The 18,793-nt window shown below is 48.3% G+C and overlaps 1 protein-coding gene and 1 long non-coding RNA gene across 3 annotated transcripts in view; one reads left to right on the plus strand and one right to left on the minus strand.

Annotated features, from left to right (window-relative positions):
• The window catches only part of nop53 (NOP53 ribosome biogenesis factor), a 33,550-nt gene extending 16,850 nt beyond the window's left edge, over positions 1 to 16,700 (minus strand). For both annotated transcript variants that reach the window (XM_069909517.1, XM_069909516.1), the window contains exons 1-7: positions 16,490 to 16,700; positions 13,459 to 13,523; positions 11,510 to 11,594; positions 6,976 to 7,163; positions 5,599 to 5,669; positions 2,610 to 2,705; positions 1,944 to 2,048 (exon numbers count right to left, since the gene is read on the minus strand). In XM_069909517.1, the coding sequence (XP_069765618.1) occupies positions 1,944 to 2,048; positions 2,610 to 2,705; positions 5,599 to 5,669; positions 6,976 to 7,163; positions 11,510 to 11,594; positions 13,459 to 13,523; positions 16,490 to 16,671 (792 nt within the window). In that variant the 5' untranslated portion in view covers positions 16,672 to 16,700. The remainder of the gene's footprint in view (positions 1 to 1,943; positions 2,049 to 2,609; positions 2,706 to 5,598; positions 5,670 to 6,975; positions 7,164 to 11,509; positions 11,595 to 13,458; positions 13,524 to 16,489) is intronic.
• Positions 16,701 to 16,940: 240 nt separating this feature from the next.
• LOC138748247 (uncharacterized) overlaps positions 16,941 to 18,793 on the plus strand; it is a 29,136-nt gene continuing 27,283 nt past the window's right edge. The window contains exon 1 of the long non-coding RNA XR_011347902.1: positions 16,941 to 17,010. This is a non-coding gene — a long non-coding RNA (uncharacterized lncRNA). The remainder of the gene's footprint in view (positions 17,011 to 18,793) is intronic.

The raw sequence follows: 18,793 nt of genomic DNA on the forward strand, positions 1-18,793 counted from the left end.
CCTGACAACAAATGACCTGGCCAAAAACTTCAATAACAGCGTCCCCACTGATTTATCGGTGCTCGACTTCTCCAAAGCATTCGATGTTATTCCCCACAAATGATTACTTTAAGAAGCTCGACCACTATGGTATTCGCTCCAACACTAAAAGATGGATTTCCAATTTCTTGACGAAACGTCTCCAGCAGGTGTGCGTGAATGGAAAAAGCTCTGAATGGCGTCCAGTGTTAAGTGGTACACCCCAGGGCACAGTGTTAGGTCCGCATTTGTTTTTACTCTACATTAGGGGGTGTCAAACTCAAATTCACAGAGGGCCAAAATTAAAAACTTGGACTAAGTCGTGGACCAAACTAAATATTTATTGAAAATTTTCAACAACATCTGCATGTTTTCTCTTCTTTCAACATATGTAATGTTAAACTTTTTCTTATTAAAATAAATGTTTAATAATAGTTTTGGCTAAACTCTTTCCAGAAGAAGCATTAACAAATGAGAAATAAAATATAAAAAAGTTTGCTGTAAAACCAGACTTCTTTTTATCTCCTCCACCTTCTGGAGCTTTTGCTTCTCGTCCAGATCCTTATACCTGTCCTGGTGTTTCATTTCATAGTGTCGTCGTATGTTATATTCTTTAACTACAGACACGCTGGCTCCACACACAAGACAAACAGGTTTGTCTTTTAAAATGGTGAACATATAGTCTGCCTCCCACCTGTCTTGAAATGTCCTGTTTTCTGTCTTTTTCGTAAGGGGTTTATTACATGTGAGTTAGGCGACAGGTCGCAGATGCAAATGAAAGTAAAGAGAGGAGGTGGGGGCGATTAGCGGGCTGACGGGCCGGCGCCAACGCATTTGCAAAGTATTCTGGGATTTGTAGTATTAGCTGTGCATGCGCTATACTGGCGTGGCGGCCAGCGGGCCAGCTCTAATACATATTTGATATGATCTTGCGGGCCAAATATAATTATGCCACGGGCCAAATTTGGCCCGCGGGCCTGAGTTTGACATGTGTGCTCTACATCAACAACATTCACGGAAAAGTCACAAGCAACATTCGCGGACGACTGTTTGGTTCACCGTCCAATTCAGTCAGCTGATGACGAGGAGGCTCTCCAAAAAGATCTTGATAGCATGGTAGAATGGTCACCAAAATGGGGCATGCAGTTCAATCCTTCCAAATGTGAAACCATGCATGTCACCAGGCAAAACATCATACAAAATCCTGGGTGTCACCCTTGATGAAACCCCACAAGCCAAATAAATACCTTGGCATCAAAATTCAGAACGATCTGCACTGGAAATGATCAGACGTATCATACAACGGTGAAGGCCACAGGGGTCCTAAATTTTCTGAGATGAAACTTCCATCATCGTTCAAATGACCTCACCCTTGTCAGACCACATTTGGAATACACAGTAGCTGCATGGGGGGCTCACACAAACACAACCAGTAGTCCCGAGAAAGGCAGCCCGATTTGTCACCAATACATTAAAGTGGATCTCTCTCCAAGACCGACATGAAGCACACCACCTGAGCTGATTTTACAAAACGCTCAACTGCCAGCTTGACATACTCTACCAATTCTGTACCGAACCCAAGCAGACAAGGGCATGCAACCCAATTTGTAGTGCCATCTCCCAAGACAGATGTATACAGCAATTTATTCTTTCCCTGTACAATTAATGCATGGAATAATTTTCACCCTACCATACTCACACAACCGGACCCAGTTAAATTCAAGACAGCTCTTTTTCAAAAACCTCCTCCTTAAGCACATGCTCCACCATCTCCAGCTTAAATTCCACACCAAATATTTTGGAAATAAACAAGTTCATCTTTCAAATCCCCGGGAAATATCTACACCCCCCCCCCCCCCCCGCAGAAGATAGACAGGAACGAACTTCTAAGAAAAGGGAAAAAGAAAAATAACATCCTCGCTTACCTCTGTTGGAAGTTCAGCCAAAGGTGGGAAAGATAGCTGACGATGAATTTTCTCCTCAGCTCTCAGCCTCTTAACTTCCACTTCATGAGCAGTGAGGAGCAGAGCCTGAGTTAACAAGATTTCTTTTAAAATATATTTAGACAACTAAAACATTGTAAGTTACAGAAATTACCTGATTAAAGTGAACTATACATAATTAAATATTACAATACTGATTTTTTTCAAATTACATTGTCTTGTATTTTAAACTGTGTATTCTTAATGCAGATATATTAGTTCAGCATTACAACAGTGTGTCTCAGTCAATTGGAAAATTTGCATGTGGCATCTACGATACCCAAAAGTGCCAGATAATGGGGATTCTTACTGTACCATTAAACATACATTCCAATATTGAACTCTGCACATGTATATGGTTATGCAAATTATTAAAGAATCACATATTTTTTTTTAAAAAAGCAGATAAGACTGTTTCCTGTTCTTTGATTAAACACTTTGGCCCTTCGACTGCTTCACCACAAGCCACGCATTGTATGTTTGTTTCAAAATGCTGGCAGAGCTGAAATGGCTGTCTTGCGTGCTGGAAGATTGATTCTGAGCATTACTGACTTCCACACAGCTCTAAATTCTGACTCGTGGAAAGAACACTTCCTCTTATCACCATACCTGATGAGATTCAAATGTGGGATTGTATGAACCTCCCGGGGCAATCACTTCTATCGCGGCCACTTGCGAGGGCTTCTGGGTTGGATTGTCTGGGCGCTGTTCACAACAAAGAACAACATCTTTTTTAAAAAATTGCATTTTCTGTTGCAACTAAACAAAATTCAGTTTCCTCTGAAGATTGGAGTAAAACATTAAAGTCTGCAGATGCCGTAATTGAAGTAAAAACACAATGCTGGAGAAAATCACCTGGCCAAACCGTGTATATAGCAAAGATAAAGATACATAACCAATGTTTCTGGATGAGTGGAGGAAAGTGTGCTGACCGGCTGCATCATAGGCTGGTATGGGTACACCAATACCCCTGAGTGTAAAGCCCTCCAAAAGGTAGTGGACACAGCCCAGGACATCACAGGCAAAACTCTCCCCATTATTGAGCACATCTACATGGAACACAGCCGTCAAGGGGAGCAGCGATCATCAAAGACCCACACCACGCACTACACGCTCTGTTCTCGCTGCTGCCATCAGGAAAGAGGTCTCGGTGCCATAAGACTCGCACCACCAGGTTCAGGAACAGCTGCTGCCCCTCCACCATCAGACTCCTCAACGACAAACTCAATCAGGGACATATTTAAGGTCTCTTACTTGTGCACTTTATTGATTTTCTTTGTTCTCTGTGTATTACACAGATTTTTTACATTTGTTATCTATTTACAGTTCTTTTATTTGTATACATGTGTACACTGAGCACAGTTTATTTTTTGCACTACCAATAAGTGGTAATTCTGACGCGCCCGCAGGAAAAGGAATCTCAGGGTTGTTAGGGTACCCGCAGGAAAAGGAATCTCAGGGTTGTTAGGGTACCCGCAGGAAAAGGAATCTCAGGGTTGTTAGGGTACCCGCAGGAAAAGGAATCTCAGGGTTGTTAGGGTACCCGCAGGAAAAGGAATCTCAGGGTTGTTAGGGTACACGCAGGAAAAGGAATCTCAGGGTTGTTAGGGTACACGCAGGAAAAGGAATCTCAGGGTTGTTAGGGTACACGCAGGAAAAGGAATCTCAGGGTTGTTAGGGTACACGCAGGAAAAGGAATCTCAGGGTTGTTAGGGTACACGCAGGAAAAGGAATCTCAGGGTTGTTAGGGTACACGCAGGAAAAGGAATCTCAGGGTTGTTAGGGTACATGCAGGAAAAGGAATCTCAGGGTTGTTAGGGTACACGCAGGAAAAGGAATCTCAGGGTTGTTAGGGTACACGCAGGAAAAGGAATCTCAGGGTTGTTAGGGTACACGCAGGAAAAGGAATCTCAGGGTTGTACTAATGTCATGAATGTACTCTTGACAATAAATCTAAAATCCAATGTTTCGAGCTTGAGCCCTTCATCCTAACCCTAATGTGCAGGGGGTTGGGGGAGGAGCATAGGCAGGAAGTAATAGGTGGATAAAGGAGGGAGGGCACACCAGCAAACAGGGGACTGTGAATGGAGGGGGAAAGGAGAGAGGGGGGACAGGGAAGGAAGGGAGAATGTGGAGTGGAAGAGTCTATGTAAATGCCAGGCAGTTAGAGAGCGCCCAGACAGAAGATTAGGTGTCGCTCCTTCAATTAATGGCTGGCCTTGGTTTAACAGTCCATGAGGCCACGGGCAGACACGTTGACGCAGGAGTGGGGCGCAGAATTGAAATTGTCGGCCACTGGGAGATCCAGGTCACTGATGCAGACAGAGCGAAGGTGCTTAGCAAAGCCATCTCCCAGGCTGCATCCAATCTCTCCAACGTAGAGACCACCACTGCTGGAGCACCAGATGCAGCAGATGAGTCCCACAGACTCACAAATGAAGTGTTGTTTCACTTGGAAGAACTGTTTGGCCCTGAATGGTGCTGAGGGTGGAGGTGCGGACATAAGTGTGGAACTTTGATTTCTTCTGAAAGTTATTTATTTTCAGATGGAAAACAAGTTTCATAAAATCTGATCACTGGTCACTGCATAAACAACAGCTGATTTAATCACTGATTGGATCACTGTCCTTACTATCTCACTATACAATATTCTTGCTTTAACTTATTTACTTAAAAAAAGAAACTTTTATAAGGCACCTGAGACATGGCAAAGTGGCCTAAGGTGCATCGCAGAAGTGTTATAAGACACCAGGACAACGATCTCAACCTTTTTTTGGTTATGGCCCCTTGAGACTCTGCTCAAAGTTTATGGGCCTCCTTCCCAATGAAGCAGTCAAAAATATTTTATTATTTCAGTCCATGGCTGAAATGTGCTGTGGCCCCTAGTGGGGCCATATGAGCCCCATTTAGATCGCCTGATCTACATTAAGAGGTATGTAAAGTTTCACTGTCTGAAGCTCAGTCATAATGATTTGTTGAGCTTTAGAGGAAAGAGGGATCAGGAGGTAGTGTGATTCTGGAAAAGAATGCAAGAGTTTTGAAAATGAGAGCATGGATGACTGGGAGGAACTCGGAGAGCAAGGTTTATGTCTCCTCTCAATGCTGAACACCAAGCCATGATTTCAAAAGCAGTTAGAACATCCCTGTCAGTTTTCTCTCAGACAAGCAGAGGTTGCAATTGTGAGAAACTTGGATCGGAAGGGTTTAAGAGGGATCGGGGCTAATAGCAGGTAAATGGGACAGCTTGGTCAGCACGGACACGCTTGGCCAAAAGACCTATTTCAACACTGCAAATCTCATTGACTAAGCATCTGGAGAAAAAGAACACCTTGAAATGGCTCTTCTGTAAATGCTGTCTGAACAGAATGCACAGTAAAGCCAGCCTGCAATACAATGCTGTTAACCAGGTGCAAGTCTCAGCTAAGTATTTCAAAGGTTGAAGGGCAGGATAGGACCTCCAAAAAGACTGAAGAGATGACTGAATTGATGGAACACATCTACTTCTTCAGAGACTGAGGCAACAAGTGGCGACTTACTCTCATCTCTACTAAGGCAACGTGTTTAATTAAAGCCACTTTGTAATTCTCACAACACATACCTTTTGCCTTTTTCTCTTGGTCTGTTCCAGGAACCACTCCTCTTTGCCTTCGATCTCTTTGTCAAGAGGATCTCAAAAGAAACAAGTAAAAAAATCTTACGGACAGCAAGAGTGGCAAAGTCACAGATGAATATTCACAAACAACTTCAATTTATACAAAAATAAAAAATACAACCCACTTGGCATAGCGGTTAGCACCACGCCTTTAAGGCACCAGCGATCGGGTCCAGGCCAAGATTCAAGTCCCATGCTGTCTGTAAGGATTTTATTTTCTTCCCGTTTCTCCGGGGGCACCGGTTTCTTTCCACCATTCAAAACGGACCAGGGTGTAGGTAAATGGGGTTGTAAATTGGGAGACACGGACGTGGGCCTGTTACTGTGCTAAATGTCTAAATTTAAAATGATAAAAAGATCAAAAAACACTGGAAATACTTAGCAAGTCAATCAGCATCTATGAAGGAAGAATCAAGTTGGTGATAAAATAAAAATTCAAATTTTATTTGAATTTAAATTTAGACATACAGCACGATAACAGGCCCTTTCAGTACACAAGCCTGTGCCGTCTAATTACACTTCACTAATTCACCTACAACCTCCCCCCCCCCCCCCCACAGTATATTTTGAACGGTGGGAGGAAACCGGAGCACCCGAAGGAAACCCACGCAGATATGGGGAGAACGTACATTGGTTCAAAAGAAAGGTCAGTGATCTAAAACAAGAACCTAGTTCCTCTCTCACCCCCACGTTCCCCTCAGTCTGTTCACAGTATTTTCATGTCTCTTGACCAGAACAAACCTGCCTGTGGCCAGGTGAGAGTAATAGCTAGGCTTTTGGAGGCAGTGGCTTGGTGGCGATCTAAGTGGATACGAGTAAGAGAATAGTGTATGGAGTTTGTGTCCCCCTTCTTTGGAACAATTGGCCAATGTTTGCATGTGAAGAGTATTTTTTTAAATTTAGACCTACAGCACGGGTAACCGGCCATTTCGGCCTACGAGTCCATGCCACCCAATTTACAACTCAGTACGCTTTGAATGGTGGAAGGAAGCTGGAGCCCCTGGAGAAAGCCCACACAGACACAGGGAGAACGTACAAACTCCTTACAGACAGCATAGGATTCAAACCCCAGTTCAGTCCCGATCGATGGTGCTGTAAAGGTGTTGTGTTAACCGCTACACCAACCGTACCATTTTTGAGAAGTACAAAAAAGCTCAGAGTATGAGCACACCTCATCTCTGGTGATGGAAGAACCTTGCAAGGCACAAAAACATTGCGCACGCACAATACACCAGAACACCCACACACCACACACCCGTCTGCACCCAGACACGAACATACACACACGTATATGTACACACACACGCGCGATCTCTCTCTTACTTGTGTTTGACCAAAGGTTGTAAAAGTCTCGGGAGGGGTCACTGTTGGCACTGGGCTTTGTTATTCTTGCAGGTCTCTTCAGCCTGGCGTACAATAGCCGGTCTTTCCGAGAGACAATTCCCAAACGCTTCTCTTGCTCCGCTTTCTTTCTTAGCTTCCGACCATTGGGAATCTGATAGGCTAAAATACTGGCAAGAAAATAAAATTGTTCCTCTTCATTAAAAAATTGTTAGGCAGGGGATTACAATGACAGAACAGTTCTAAAAACAAAAAATTAAGACTACAGTCCCTTAACGTCCACAATACCTTCTTTGAAACAGGATGCTATGTGACTTGGACGCTGTGCAAACACCATATTATATACTAATGGCAGGTGATTAGAAGCGGCATGGAAGCCAGGGTAATTAAACCATTCCGTGACGGCAGCGTTTGGCAGTTTGGTTTTTCTACATTAGAATAATCGTTACAGCACATTTTCACCTGCTAGGCCACAGCTTCGAACATCATTAATTTTGTACTGGAACTGGAACATGGTGCCTGGAAAAACAGACTCGGGCTCATTTTCTGCAACACTTCCCTGAGTTCTTCAGTCTTGTGGTAGCAGTTTTGTCAGTGACAAGAGAATTTTGTAGTAATGATAAGAACTGTGATTGAGCAAATTGGGGCAAGTTCAATACAAAAGATATGTCTGCTACATCCCGTTCACCGACTGGGATTTCTGAGTGGATGTATATGTGGTTGGACGTCGCCCAAATTGACTTTATGTGCCACATGACTATTTTAAAAGTAATGAACTGGAAATTATGACAATACTAGTTTCTGGCCAGAGAAGATAGATCCAATAACAGCCTCTCTAAACCTTTGATTAATCTGCTGTTCAGCAAATGCTCTACATTCTTATACACAAGTAGAGATTACCTTTACATCACATCTTAGACAAGCTTCATACTCTATTTACAAGTGGCTAAGTGTTGAGAACCTGGCGCTGTTGAGTCATATATTTTACTGTTTATAAATGTTGTTGGGTCTGGAGACATAATCACATTTAGATGAATCCAACACAGGCATATCAACAGTTGAAAGAAATAAGATCTTCAAACGTTACACTTGTCAGCACCACATTTGTAATACAATAGGATTCAAAGCCTCATACCCTTTGTTCTTCAGCTGCATTGTTATAATGCAGAATATATTCAAGAAGCTGATATATTAATCCAGCTAAGTGTGAAATTATGCATTTTGGAAGGTCAAACAAGGTGGCTAAGAACAGGACTAATGGTCGGAGGAACAGAGGGTCCTTGGGGTCCAAATCCTTAGATCTCTCAAGATTGCTGGGCAGGTCGCCAGGATAGTTAAGAAGGCCTACGGGATGCTGGGCTTCATTAATAGAGGGATTGAGTTCAAGAGTAGAGAGATCATGTTGCAACTCTATTAATCTCTGGTGAGACCACACTGGTCACCTCATTATAAGAAGGATGCGGAAGCTATGGAAAGGGTGCAGAGGGGATTTACCAGGATGTTGCCTGGAAATTGAAATTATGCCTTATGAGGCAAGGTTAGCAGAGCTAGGATGTTTCTCTTTTGGAGACAAGAAGGATGAGAGGAGATCTAATAGAGGTCTCAAGATTAGGATAAGGATTAGGATAAGGTATAGAGCCAGCCCCTTGTCCCAGGGCAGGAATAGCAAACATTTGTACAAAGTGAAGGGAGGAAAGTTTAGGGGAGACATCAGGGGTAAGTTTTTAAAAGATTTGTAGCTGCCTGGAATGTCTTGCCAGGGATGGTGGTGGAGGCTGGAAGAATAGGGACATTTAAGAGACTCTTAGACAGGCACATGGATGAAAGAAAAATAGAGGGCTACAAGGTAGAAAGAGTTTAGTACTTTTTTTGGTAGGAATGTATAGAGGGCCGAGGGGGTCTGTACTGTGCTGTAATATTCGATGTTTTATAATGTAATATATGGGAATAGGGATCGGTGGGGAAACAAGGGAGTCAAGGTCATTAGCTTAATAAATAATGATCCACATGGCCCACTCGTTCTCCCAATACTAATGTGTCATGCTTCTACATGACTGGTCTGCCCCCACCTGTACTATACAGGAACAGGCATAATCCCACCTGCTGGTAGATACAGAGATCTTTATTTATCTAGACCTTTAGTCTACTAGACAATCTTCAATCACTAATACAGAATAGATCATTGACAAAACTTAAACACCACGTGTTCTTTTTTGCATCACTTCATCAGTTAAGAGCCTTCATGCATTGAAGAGCAGGGTAGTTCTACTACAACTGTATAAGGTATTGAAGAAGTGACACCTGGAGTATTGCGTGCAGTTCTGTCTCCTACTTGAGGAAGATGTGTTGGGTTTGGAGGTGGCGCAGAAGAGATTCACCGGGTTGATTCCGGAGACGAAGGGGTTGGCCTATGGGGAGAGATTGAGTTGTCAGGCACTGTACTCACTGGAATTCAGAAGAATGAGATGGGATCTTATAGAAACGTACAAATTATGAAGGGCATCGACAGGATAGAGGTAGTTACGTTGTTCCCATTGGTGGAGGGGGTAAGACTAGACCTGGGGGGGGAGACTAGACCTGGGGGGGGGGAGACTAGACCTGGGGGGGGGGAGACTAGACCTGGGGGGGGGGAGACTAGACCTGGGGGGGGGGGAGACTAGACCTGGGGGGGGGGGAGACTAGACCTGGGGGGGGGGAGACTAGACCTGGAGGGGGGAGACTAGACCTGGGGGGGGGAGACTAGACCTGGGGGGGGGAGACTAGACCTGGGGGGGGGGAGACTAGACCTGGGGGGGGAGACTAGACCTGGGGGGGGGAGACTAGACCTGGGGGGGGAGACTAGACCTGGGGGGGGGAGACTAGACCTGGGGGGGGGAGACTAGACCTGGGGGGGGGAGACTAGACCTGGGGGGGGGAGACTAGACCTGGGGGGGGGGAGACTAGACCTGGGGGGGGGAGACTAGACCTGGGGGGGGGAGACTAGACCTGGGGGGGGGGAGACTAGACCTGGGGGGGGGGAGACTAGACCTGGGGGGGGAGACTAGACCTGGGGGGGGGAGACTAGACCTGGGGGGGAGACTAGACCTGGGGGGGGGGAGACTAGACCTGGGGGGGGAGACTAGACCTGGGGGGGGAGACTAGACCTGGGGGGGGGAGACTAGACCTGGGGGGGGGAGACTAGACCTGGGGGGGGAGACTAGACCTGGGGGGGGAGACTAGACCTGGGGGGGGGAGACTAGACCTGGGGGGGGGGAGACTAGACCTGGGGGGGGGAGACTAGACCTGGGGGGGGGGGGGACTAGACCTGGGGGGGGGGGGACTAGACCTGGGGGGGGGGAGACTAGACCTGGGGGGGGGTGACTAGACCTGGGGGGGGAGACTAGACCTGGGGGGGAGACTAGACCTGGGGGGGGAGACTAGACCTGGGGGGGGAGACTAGACCTGGGGGGGGGGAGACTAGACCTGGGGGGGGGAGACTAGACCTGGGGGGGGGAGACTAGACCTGGGGGGGGAGACTAGACCTGGGGGGGGGAGACTAGACCTGGGGGGGGAGACTAGACCTGGGGGGGGAGACTAGACCTGGGGGGGGAGACTAGACCTGGGGGGGAGACTAGACCTGGGGGGGAGACTAGACCTGGGGGGGAGACTAGACCTGGGGGGGGAGACTAGACCTGGGGGGGGGAGACTAGACCTGGGGGGGGAGACTAGACCTGGGGGGGGAGACTAGACCTGGGGGGGGAGACTAGACCTGGGGGGGGAGACTAGACCTGGGGGGGAGACTAGACCTGGGGGGGGAGACTAGACCTGGGGGGGGAGACTAGACCTGGGGGGGGAGACTAGACCTGGGGGGGGAGACTAGACCTGGGGGGGGAGACTAGACCTGGGGGGAGACTAGACCTGGGCGGGGGGGGAGACTAGACCTGGGGGGGAAGACTAGAACTAGGGGATATAGCCTCAAGATTCGGGGTGGGGGGTAGAGATGAGGAATTTGTGAACCTGTGGAATTCTCTGCTCAAGTAAGCAGAAATTGCCTCACTAAATGCATTTTAAGACACAGATAGATTTTTGAACAGGGGAATTAAAGGGAACAGGTGGCTAAGAGGATCTATCCGTGGACACAACAGCCACAAGGCTGTTAAATGGCAGAGCAAGTTCGACAGGACAGAGGACAGACTCCTGATCCTATTTCTTACCGTATATGTTCGTGTAATAGCCAACAGCATACAAAAGTTGATTCCCCCATTTTTGGCCCTGGCTGCCCACTCACCAGAGCTCCCGATGCCCTAAACACAGACTTTCGCCCATTCAAGCTCACGGCACCTCAAACATGGACGCCACCCAGTCCCAGCCACCCACCCATCAGAACTCTTGACACCCCAAATGACCCAGGTGCTTACTGTGGTCAAAAGTAGTATGCATGTAACAGTCAACCCTTTAAATTTTACCCTAAAAATTGGTCCACAAAACTTTTACAGAATACCCTCATCTCCAATATAGAAATGAGCCAGACACTCACTTTTTGGGAACTGGCACTTTGGAGTCTGATTGTAGAACGAGGTCAACCCATAGCGGCTTCAATTTTCCTTTATTGTGGATCAGGTCTATTAAACAAAAATAAAACATTAGTGTTGATGCATAAAGATGTCAATCTCCATTTCCTATCTCGAACCTACTTCCTGCATTTTTCAGTTTTCTTTCCCATTCATTCTCACGCCATTCTCTCATTCACTTGGTGGCACCACCAGTTCTCTCTTCAACCACTCGGTGCCATTAGAGGAGAGTTAACAGTCAAGAGGGCTTAGGGAGGAGTAACAGAGGCTTTATAAGGCACTGTGTGGAGACCTCTCTTGGAGCAATGTGATCAGTGTTAGGCTCCTCATTTAAAAAAAATGTTTTGACATTAGAGTGGGTTCTGAGGAGGTACACAAGGATGGTTCTGGGAATAGAAAGGTTATTATATGAGGAACGTTTGATGCTCTTGACCTGAACTCATTGGAATTTAGGAGAATGAGGGGAGATGTCATTCAAACATTTCAAATGTTGAAAGGCATGGTCAGAGCAGATGTGGGAAGGATGATGATGGTGGGAGAGTCTAGGACAAGAGGGCATAACTTCAAGATTGAAGGGTGTCCACTTAGAACAGACCCAATTGTTGCTGAAATATTTTGCTTGAGAAAAATTGTCATTGGCCCATTTCCTTTGGAGTTCTGAAACCGTGCACATAACGAGTCCATGAAGTCCGATTAAAACAGTGGTTTTCAAACATTTTCTTTCCACTCACATCCCACTTTAAGTAATCCCTATGCCATAGGTGCTCTGTGATTAGTAAGGGATTGCTTAAGGCGGGATGTGGGTGGAAAGAAAAAGTTTGAAATCGTACCTCATTGACTTGTTATGTGCACGGTTTCATAACTCCAAAGGAAATGGGCCATTGACAATTTTTCTCAAGTAAAATATTTCAGTAACAACTGGATCTAGAGCAGTGATTCTCAACCTTCTCTTCTACCTTATGCAATCCCTTACTAATCACAGAGCACCAATGACATAAGGAATTACTTAAGGTGGTATGTGAGTGGAAAGAAAAAGTTTGGGAAACCCTGCTCTAGAACATCAAACACTGAAGGGTACCCTGAATAGAAGTATTGAAAATTAGGATAGCCATAGATAGGGTAGATAGTCTGAGCCTTTTTTCCCCCCCAGGGTGAAAATGTCAAATACTGGAGTGCACAAGTTTAAGGTGCTAGGAAGAAAGTTTAAAGGAGATGCAAGGCAAGATTTTTTTCATAAACATGCACACACGGAGTATGTCAGATGTCATTAGTTAGAGTGGCGTATTGATCTGCTCTGATCACCTGTTTGAAAAGTACGAACGACAGAACTGACACAAAACCTATAGCTACAGGCAGCAGTAGCCTTTCTCTGTGCTCCTGACATCTAGATTACCCACAGGAAGAACCTCAGGACACTGAAATTATATCACCCAATGCTGTCTTCACAAAATCCTCCAAATTTACCTGAAGGAAAAGCTCTTGTGAAAGATAATGTTTACTCTTTTTAGAAGCAGTCTGATTTTATTTCAAAAGTGGATTGAAAATGGGTGTTGTAAAGTAGGAAAAAAGATGACTGATTTATGCTCAGCATGCTTGCTCAAATAAACAACATGATACCAGATGCATAATCAATGATGTTAAAACATGCATAAACACTATTTTCAGTGGGGGAGGTTATGTAACCGTAGATAGTGGATGAAACTTCTGTTCCATTTCTTAGCTATCCAAAAATCATCAGCTCTGACGACAAAGCATCCTTCACCAGGGCACCAGAGGAGTCAAGTTGGACTGAATCACTCGATACACTGACCTCCAGATTCACAGCGCTGCGTTACAACTGAACTCCTGATAACGAGGTGCCAAAAATCCCTTAAGTGTGGACATTTGTCTCTGTCAGAAGAATATCCTTTCTCACCTTTCTTTTCATCTCCTGTGTCCACAAAGTACAGGCTGTCATCTGTCTTTTCAGATATGGGTCCTCTGGAAAAAAGCAGTTACATCTGACGATTCAAAACCAGATTAGTATCAAACAATTTCACACACTGCCCACCCATTACTAATAAGTTGTTAAGGGCTGCAATTACAATAAAAGGCTTGCATCTTTGCCCACAAGACCCCTGGACAGTGAGTCTCCAGGAACACACACACCAGCTCTTATAAATTGCTTGCATATAGGTACACTTGGTAGTTAGTTATATGCTGCAACTTGCAAACACTTAACAAAATGAAGCAGGCAAGTGCAGCAAATGGTTAGTAAGGCAAATGGCAGATTGCCTTTTCAATGCAAGAGGATTGCAGTTTAGTAATAGACAAGCATTGTTACAATAGTGCAAGAAACTAGCAAGTCCACACCTGGAATACCTGCACAATAATGATTACATTGAATACATTACAGGGCCGAGAGGCTGGGTGGGCCTACTCCTGCTGCCAGCAGCACTGCAAACATGTTACACGGTCAGAGACCCAGTCAACAGTTCCATACCCGAGTGTCATATAGCCACATATCTCCACACTATCCCATTTTTACGTTCTAAATGGACAGATCCCTTACCATGTTCCAATTAAGGACCCACTCCCCACTCCCAGCAGCATGCACCCAGTGCGACACAACCATGGATTTGTAATTGTGGGAGAGAGGGTGGATGGGGTACATGGGAGAGGGACTGGGGCAATAGGGGAATAGATCAGGGAATGGAGATGAGGGAGGGGACTGAAGGTGTTGGGCTTTTTGGGTGGAGGTGAGAAGGATCAGGGATTTAGAGGGGGCGGACTGGAGGATGCTGGTGAGGGTTCAGGTGCAGGTGAAAGAGATAGGGAAGGGGAATCAAGGTTTTAGGGTTTGAATGGAGGGGAGGGGACTAGAGAAAATGAGGGGAGGGGATTCGTGTGTGGGGTTTGGGTGAAGATGAAGGAAATCAGCGGAGGGTAATGAGGTATTGGAGTGGAATGAAGGCGCAGGGGTCCGGGTGGAAGTCAGAAGAATGAGGAGAATGGATTGAAGGTGCAGGGGTCTGGGGATAAGCAGGAGGGGGGATGGGGATGGATGAGGGAGGGATGGGGATGGATGAGGGAGGGATGGGGATGGATGAGGGAGGGATGGGGATGGATGAGGGAGGGATGGGGATGGATGAGGGAGGGATGGGGATGGATGAGGGAGGGATGGATGAGGGGGGGATGGGGATGGATGAGGAGGGGATGGGGATGGATGAGGAGGGGATGGGGATGGATGAGGAGGGGATGGGGATGGATGAGGAGGGGATGGGGATGGCTGAGGAGGGGATGGGGATGGCTGAGGGGGGTGGGGATGGATGAGGGGGGTGGGGATGGATGAGGGGGGTGGGGATGGATGAGGGGGGGATGGGGATGGATGAGGGGGGGATGGGGATGGATGAGGGGGGGTGGGGATGGATGAGGGGGGGTGGGGATGGATGAGGGGGGGTGGGGATGGATGAGGGGGGGTGGGGATGGATGAGGGGGGGTGGGGAGGGTGGGGATGGATGAGGGGGGGTGGGGATGGATGAGGGGGGGGTGGGGATGGATGAGGGGGGGTGGGGATGGATGAGGGGGGGTGGGGATGGATGAGGGGGGGTGGGGATGGATGAGGGGGGGTGGGGATGGATGAGGGGGGTGGGGATGGATGAGGGGGGTGGGGATGGATGAGGGGGGATGGGGATGGATGAGGGGGGATGGGGATGGATGAGGGGGGGATGGGGATGGATGGGGGGGTGGGGATGGATGAGGGGGGTGGGGATGGATGAGGGGGGTGGGGATGGATGAGGGGGGTGGGGATGGATGAGGGGGTGATGAGGATGGATGAGGGGGGGATGGGGATGGATGAGGGGGGGATGGGGATGGATGAGGGGGGGATGGGGATGGATGAGGGGGGGATGGGGATGGATGAGGGGGGGTGGGGATGGATGAGGGGGGGTGGGGATGGATGAGGGGGGGTGGGGATGGATGAGGGGGGGTGGGGATGGATGAGGGGGGGTGGGGATGGATGAGGGGGGGTGGGGATGGATGAGGGGGGGTGGGGATGGATGAGGGGGGGTGGGGAAGGATGAGGGGGGGGTGGGGATGGATGAGGGGGGGGTGGGGATGGATGAGGGGGGGTTGGGGATGGATGTGGGGGGGGTGGGGATGGATGAGGGGGGGTGGGGATGGATGAGGGGGGGTGGGGATGGATGAGGGGGGGTGGGGATGGATGAGGGGGGGTGGGGATGGATGAGGGGGGGTGGGGATGGATGAGGGGGGGTGGGGATGGATGAGGGGGGGTGGGGATGGATGAGGGGGGATGGGGATGGTGAGGGGGGATGGGGATGGATGAGGGGGGGATGGGGATGGATAGGGGGGGATAGGGATGGATGAGGGGGAGATGGGGATGGATGAGGGGGGGATGGGGATGGATGAGGGGGGGATGGGGATGGATGAGGGGGGGATGGGGATGGATGAGGGGGGGATGGGGATGGATGAGGGAGGGTGGGGATGGATGAGGGGGGTGGGGATGGATGAGGGGGGTGGGGATGGATGAGGGGGGGTGGGGTGGATGAGGGGGGTGGGGATGGATGAGGGGGGGTGGGGATGGATGAGGGGGGTGGGGGTGGATGAGGGGGGGTGAGGATGGATGAGGGGGGTGGGGATGGATGAGGGGGGGTGGGGATGGATGAGGGGGGGTGGGGGGATGGATGAGGGGGGGGTGGGGATGGATGAGGGGGGGTGGGGATGGATGAGGGGGGTGGGGATGGATGAGGGGGGGTGGGGATGGATGAGGGGGGGTGGGGATGGATGAGGGGGGGGTGGGGATGGATGAGGGGGGGTGGGGATGGATGAGGGGGGGTGGGGATGGATGAGGGGGGGTGGGGATGGATGAGGGGGGGGTGGGGATGGATGAGGGGGGAGGGTGAAGGTCCGGGCGGCCTGTTTCCTTCTGATTCCCCCGCCTCACTCACCCCACCGCCCGCTCCTGGAACCGCACGTCCTCCAGGAACTCCTCCACTACCCTCACGTCGCTGTGCTTGGACCAGCTTTTCTTCTTGTTCTTGTTGAGCCGCTTCCGGCGGCGCGGGGCGGCAGGGCCCGAGTCCGGCTCCAGGCTGACGAAAGCCACGTCCTGGCCGCCGCTCGCCGCCATGATGGAGAGAGAGAGCGAGCGCGAGGGGAGACGGTTGGGCAGCACATTCGCCAGACTCAAGACCAAGCGCTTCCCTCCATCCGCAACCCTTCAAGCGGAATCTCATATAAAAATATACTCCGATATAAACTACATGTAATTTTATGGTTATCACTCGATGAAAGTGGATTTTTAGATTTTGTCGCACTTTCGTTTGGAGGACTCGTTCGGAGGAAACCCCCTCAGAGCAGCGCCACCTGCAGTGCGGGCGGACTCTCCTGCACCAGGTCAGGAACCTCGCAGAGAAGAGGATGGGCGTCGTTCCGAGTCCAGAGGACCCCAAAACCCCGCAGCAATAGGGTAACTGAAACAACAGTTGCTTTTAATGACCTTTGCACATGAAAACAGAATCAAACGTTAACTTATCTCTATCAACTTACTTAACCCCCCCCACCCCCCCTCTAATTCTAAACGCAGGTGTGTGTAATGTGTAGAAAAGTTCTTTGGATCACAGTCCAATCTCACTGGTGGCAGGCAATTCTTGTTCTGTGCACAGAACAAAGTTCACCAGGAAATGGTTGCCACTCAGGAGGGTTCTTGCTGGAGTTCAGAGAGAGATTCCTTTTGTTCCAGGACATCTGCACCTGATTCCTGCTTTTCAGTCAAATCTTGCCTCCTTCAGGGTTCTCCAGATGATCCTCTTTCTTTCAGGTCACCACAGAGTTCCTTTCAGGCAGCCAGCCTTCTCCTTTGACCAGGCAGTTTGCCAGCTTGTCCCTCTGTCGCTCCTCTCTCTCACTCCCTCCCTCTCTGAGAGCAAAGCTGTTCTCCCTCTGCCTGCAAAGATCATATGCTCTTCCAGACAAGCCTTATGTTGCTACTTTATTGCCTTTTGCAAAATAGCACTCTGCCAAAGTCCTGCAAAAATTCTGTGTTTTAAAATGTTTGTGTGCAACCTGCTCTAACAATCATCCCAAGCCACCTCTAAATGCTCTGTCACAGTACCCTGTCAGGAGTAGGGTGGCCATTCCAAAAGGAGGATATCCTCCTTTTGGAATGGCCACTCTAGGAACCTAAGGTGGGATGAGATAGTAACTCCCAAGAACTTAACCCTCTCCACCTCCAAGCCCCCAATGATCAATGGATCGTACACCTCTGGCTTTCCCTTCCTGAAGTCAACAATCAGTTCCTTAGTTTTGGTGTCATTGAGTGTGAGGTTGTTGTTAGTGCACCATGCAGCCAAGTTTTCAATCTTCCTCCTGTACGCTGACTCATCCCCTTCCTTTGTACAGCCCACTACCATGGTATCGTCGGCAAATCTGTAGATGGTATTGTTGTAGTACCAAGCCACACGGTTCTAGGTGTAAAGGTTGATTCCAGAGATAAAGGGGGTTGGCCTATGTCAAAAGATTGAGTTGTCTTGGACTGAACTCACTGAAATTTAGAAGAGTGAGAGGGGACCTTATAGAAACGTAAGAAATTGTGAAGGGGATAGAGGTAGATAAATTGTTTCCATTGGTGGGGGAGACAAGAACCGGGGGACATAACCTTAAAATTTGGGGTAGTAGATGAGGAGGATCTGCTTTTCCCGGGGGGGGGGGGGTGAATCTGTGGAATTCACTGCCCTCGGAAGCAGTGGAGGCGGACTCAGTAAGTACATTTAAGATCAATTTGGATAGATTTTGACAGAGTAGGGGAATTAAGGGATCTGGGGAAATATAGGCAGCAAGTACAGGCAGCGCAGAGATCAGAGTCAGAATTTATTGCCATGAACAAATCACAGGGCAACTGGAATCCATCAGTGCCGGCTGACTACTGTTGGACACTGACACGAGAGGCATCAGATGCTGAGTACAAACTAAAATCGGAGGCAAAACATTTTTCGGCCAGTTGAACTCATGCAATGTGTCAGCGTCATTATGCGATTAAACGTGCTAAATTCAATAAAAGTTAATGTTTCTCCAACTTCCCACGTGATCCAGCCAATCTGAAATGATCTTTGTGTTCAGCTTGAAGTTGCCTAATCCCAATTTTTTCCAAGAAGCAAAACTTGTCTGGTGAACCGGATGCTCTGCCGTTATCATTTGTGGGATCTTGCTGAATATAATCAACCCCCCCCCCAACAAACCTGCATTTTAACGAG

The sequence above is a fragment of the Narcine bancroftii genome, chromosome 13, assembly GCF_036971445.1.
Source record: "Narcine bancroftii isolate sNarBan1 chromosome 13, sNarBan1.hap1, whole genome shotgun sequence".
Classification (NCBI taxonomy): domain Eukaryota; kingdom Metazoa; phylum Chordata; class Chondrichthyes; order Torpediniformes; family Narcinidae; genus Narcine; species Narcine bancroftii.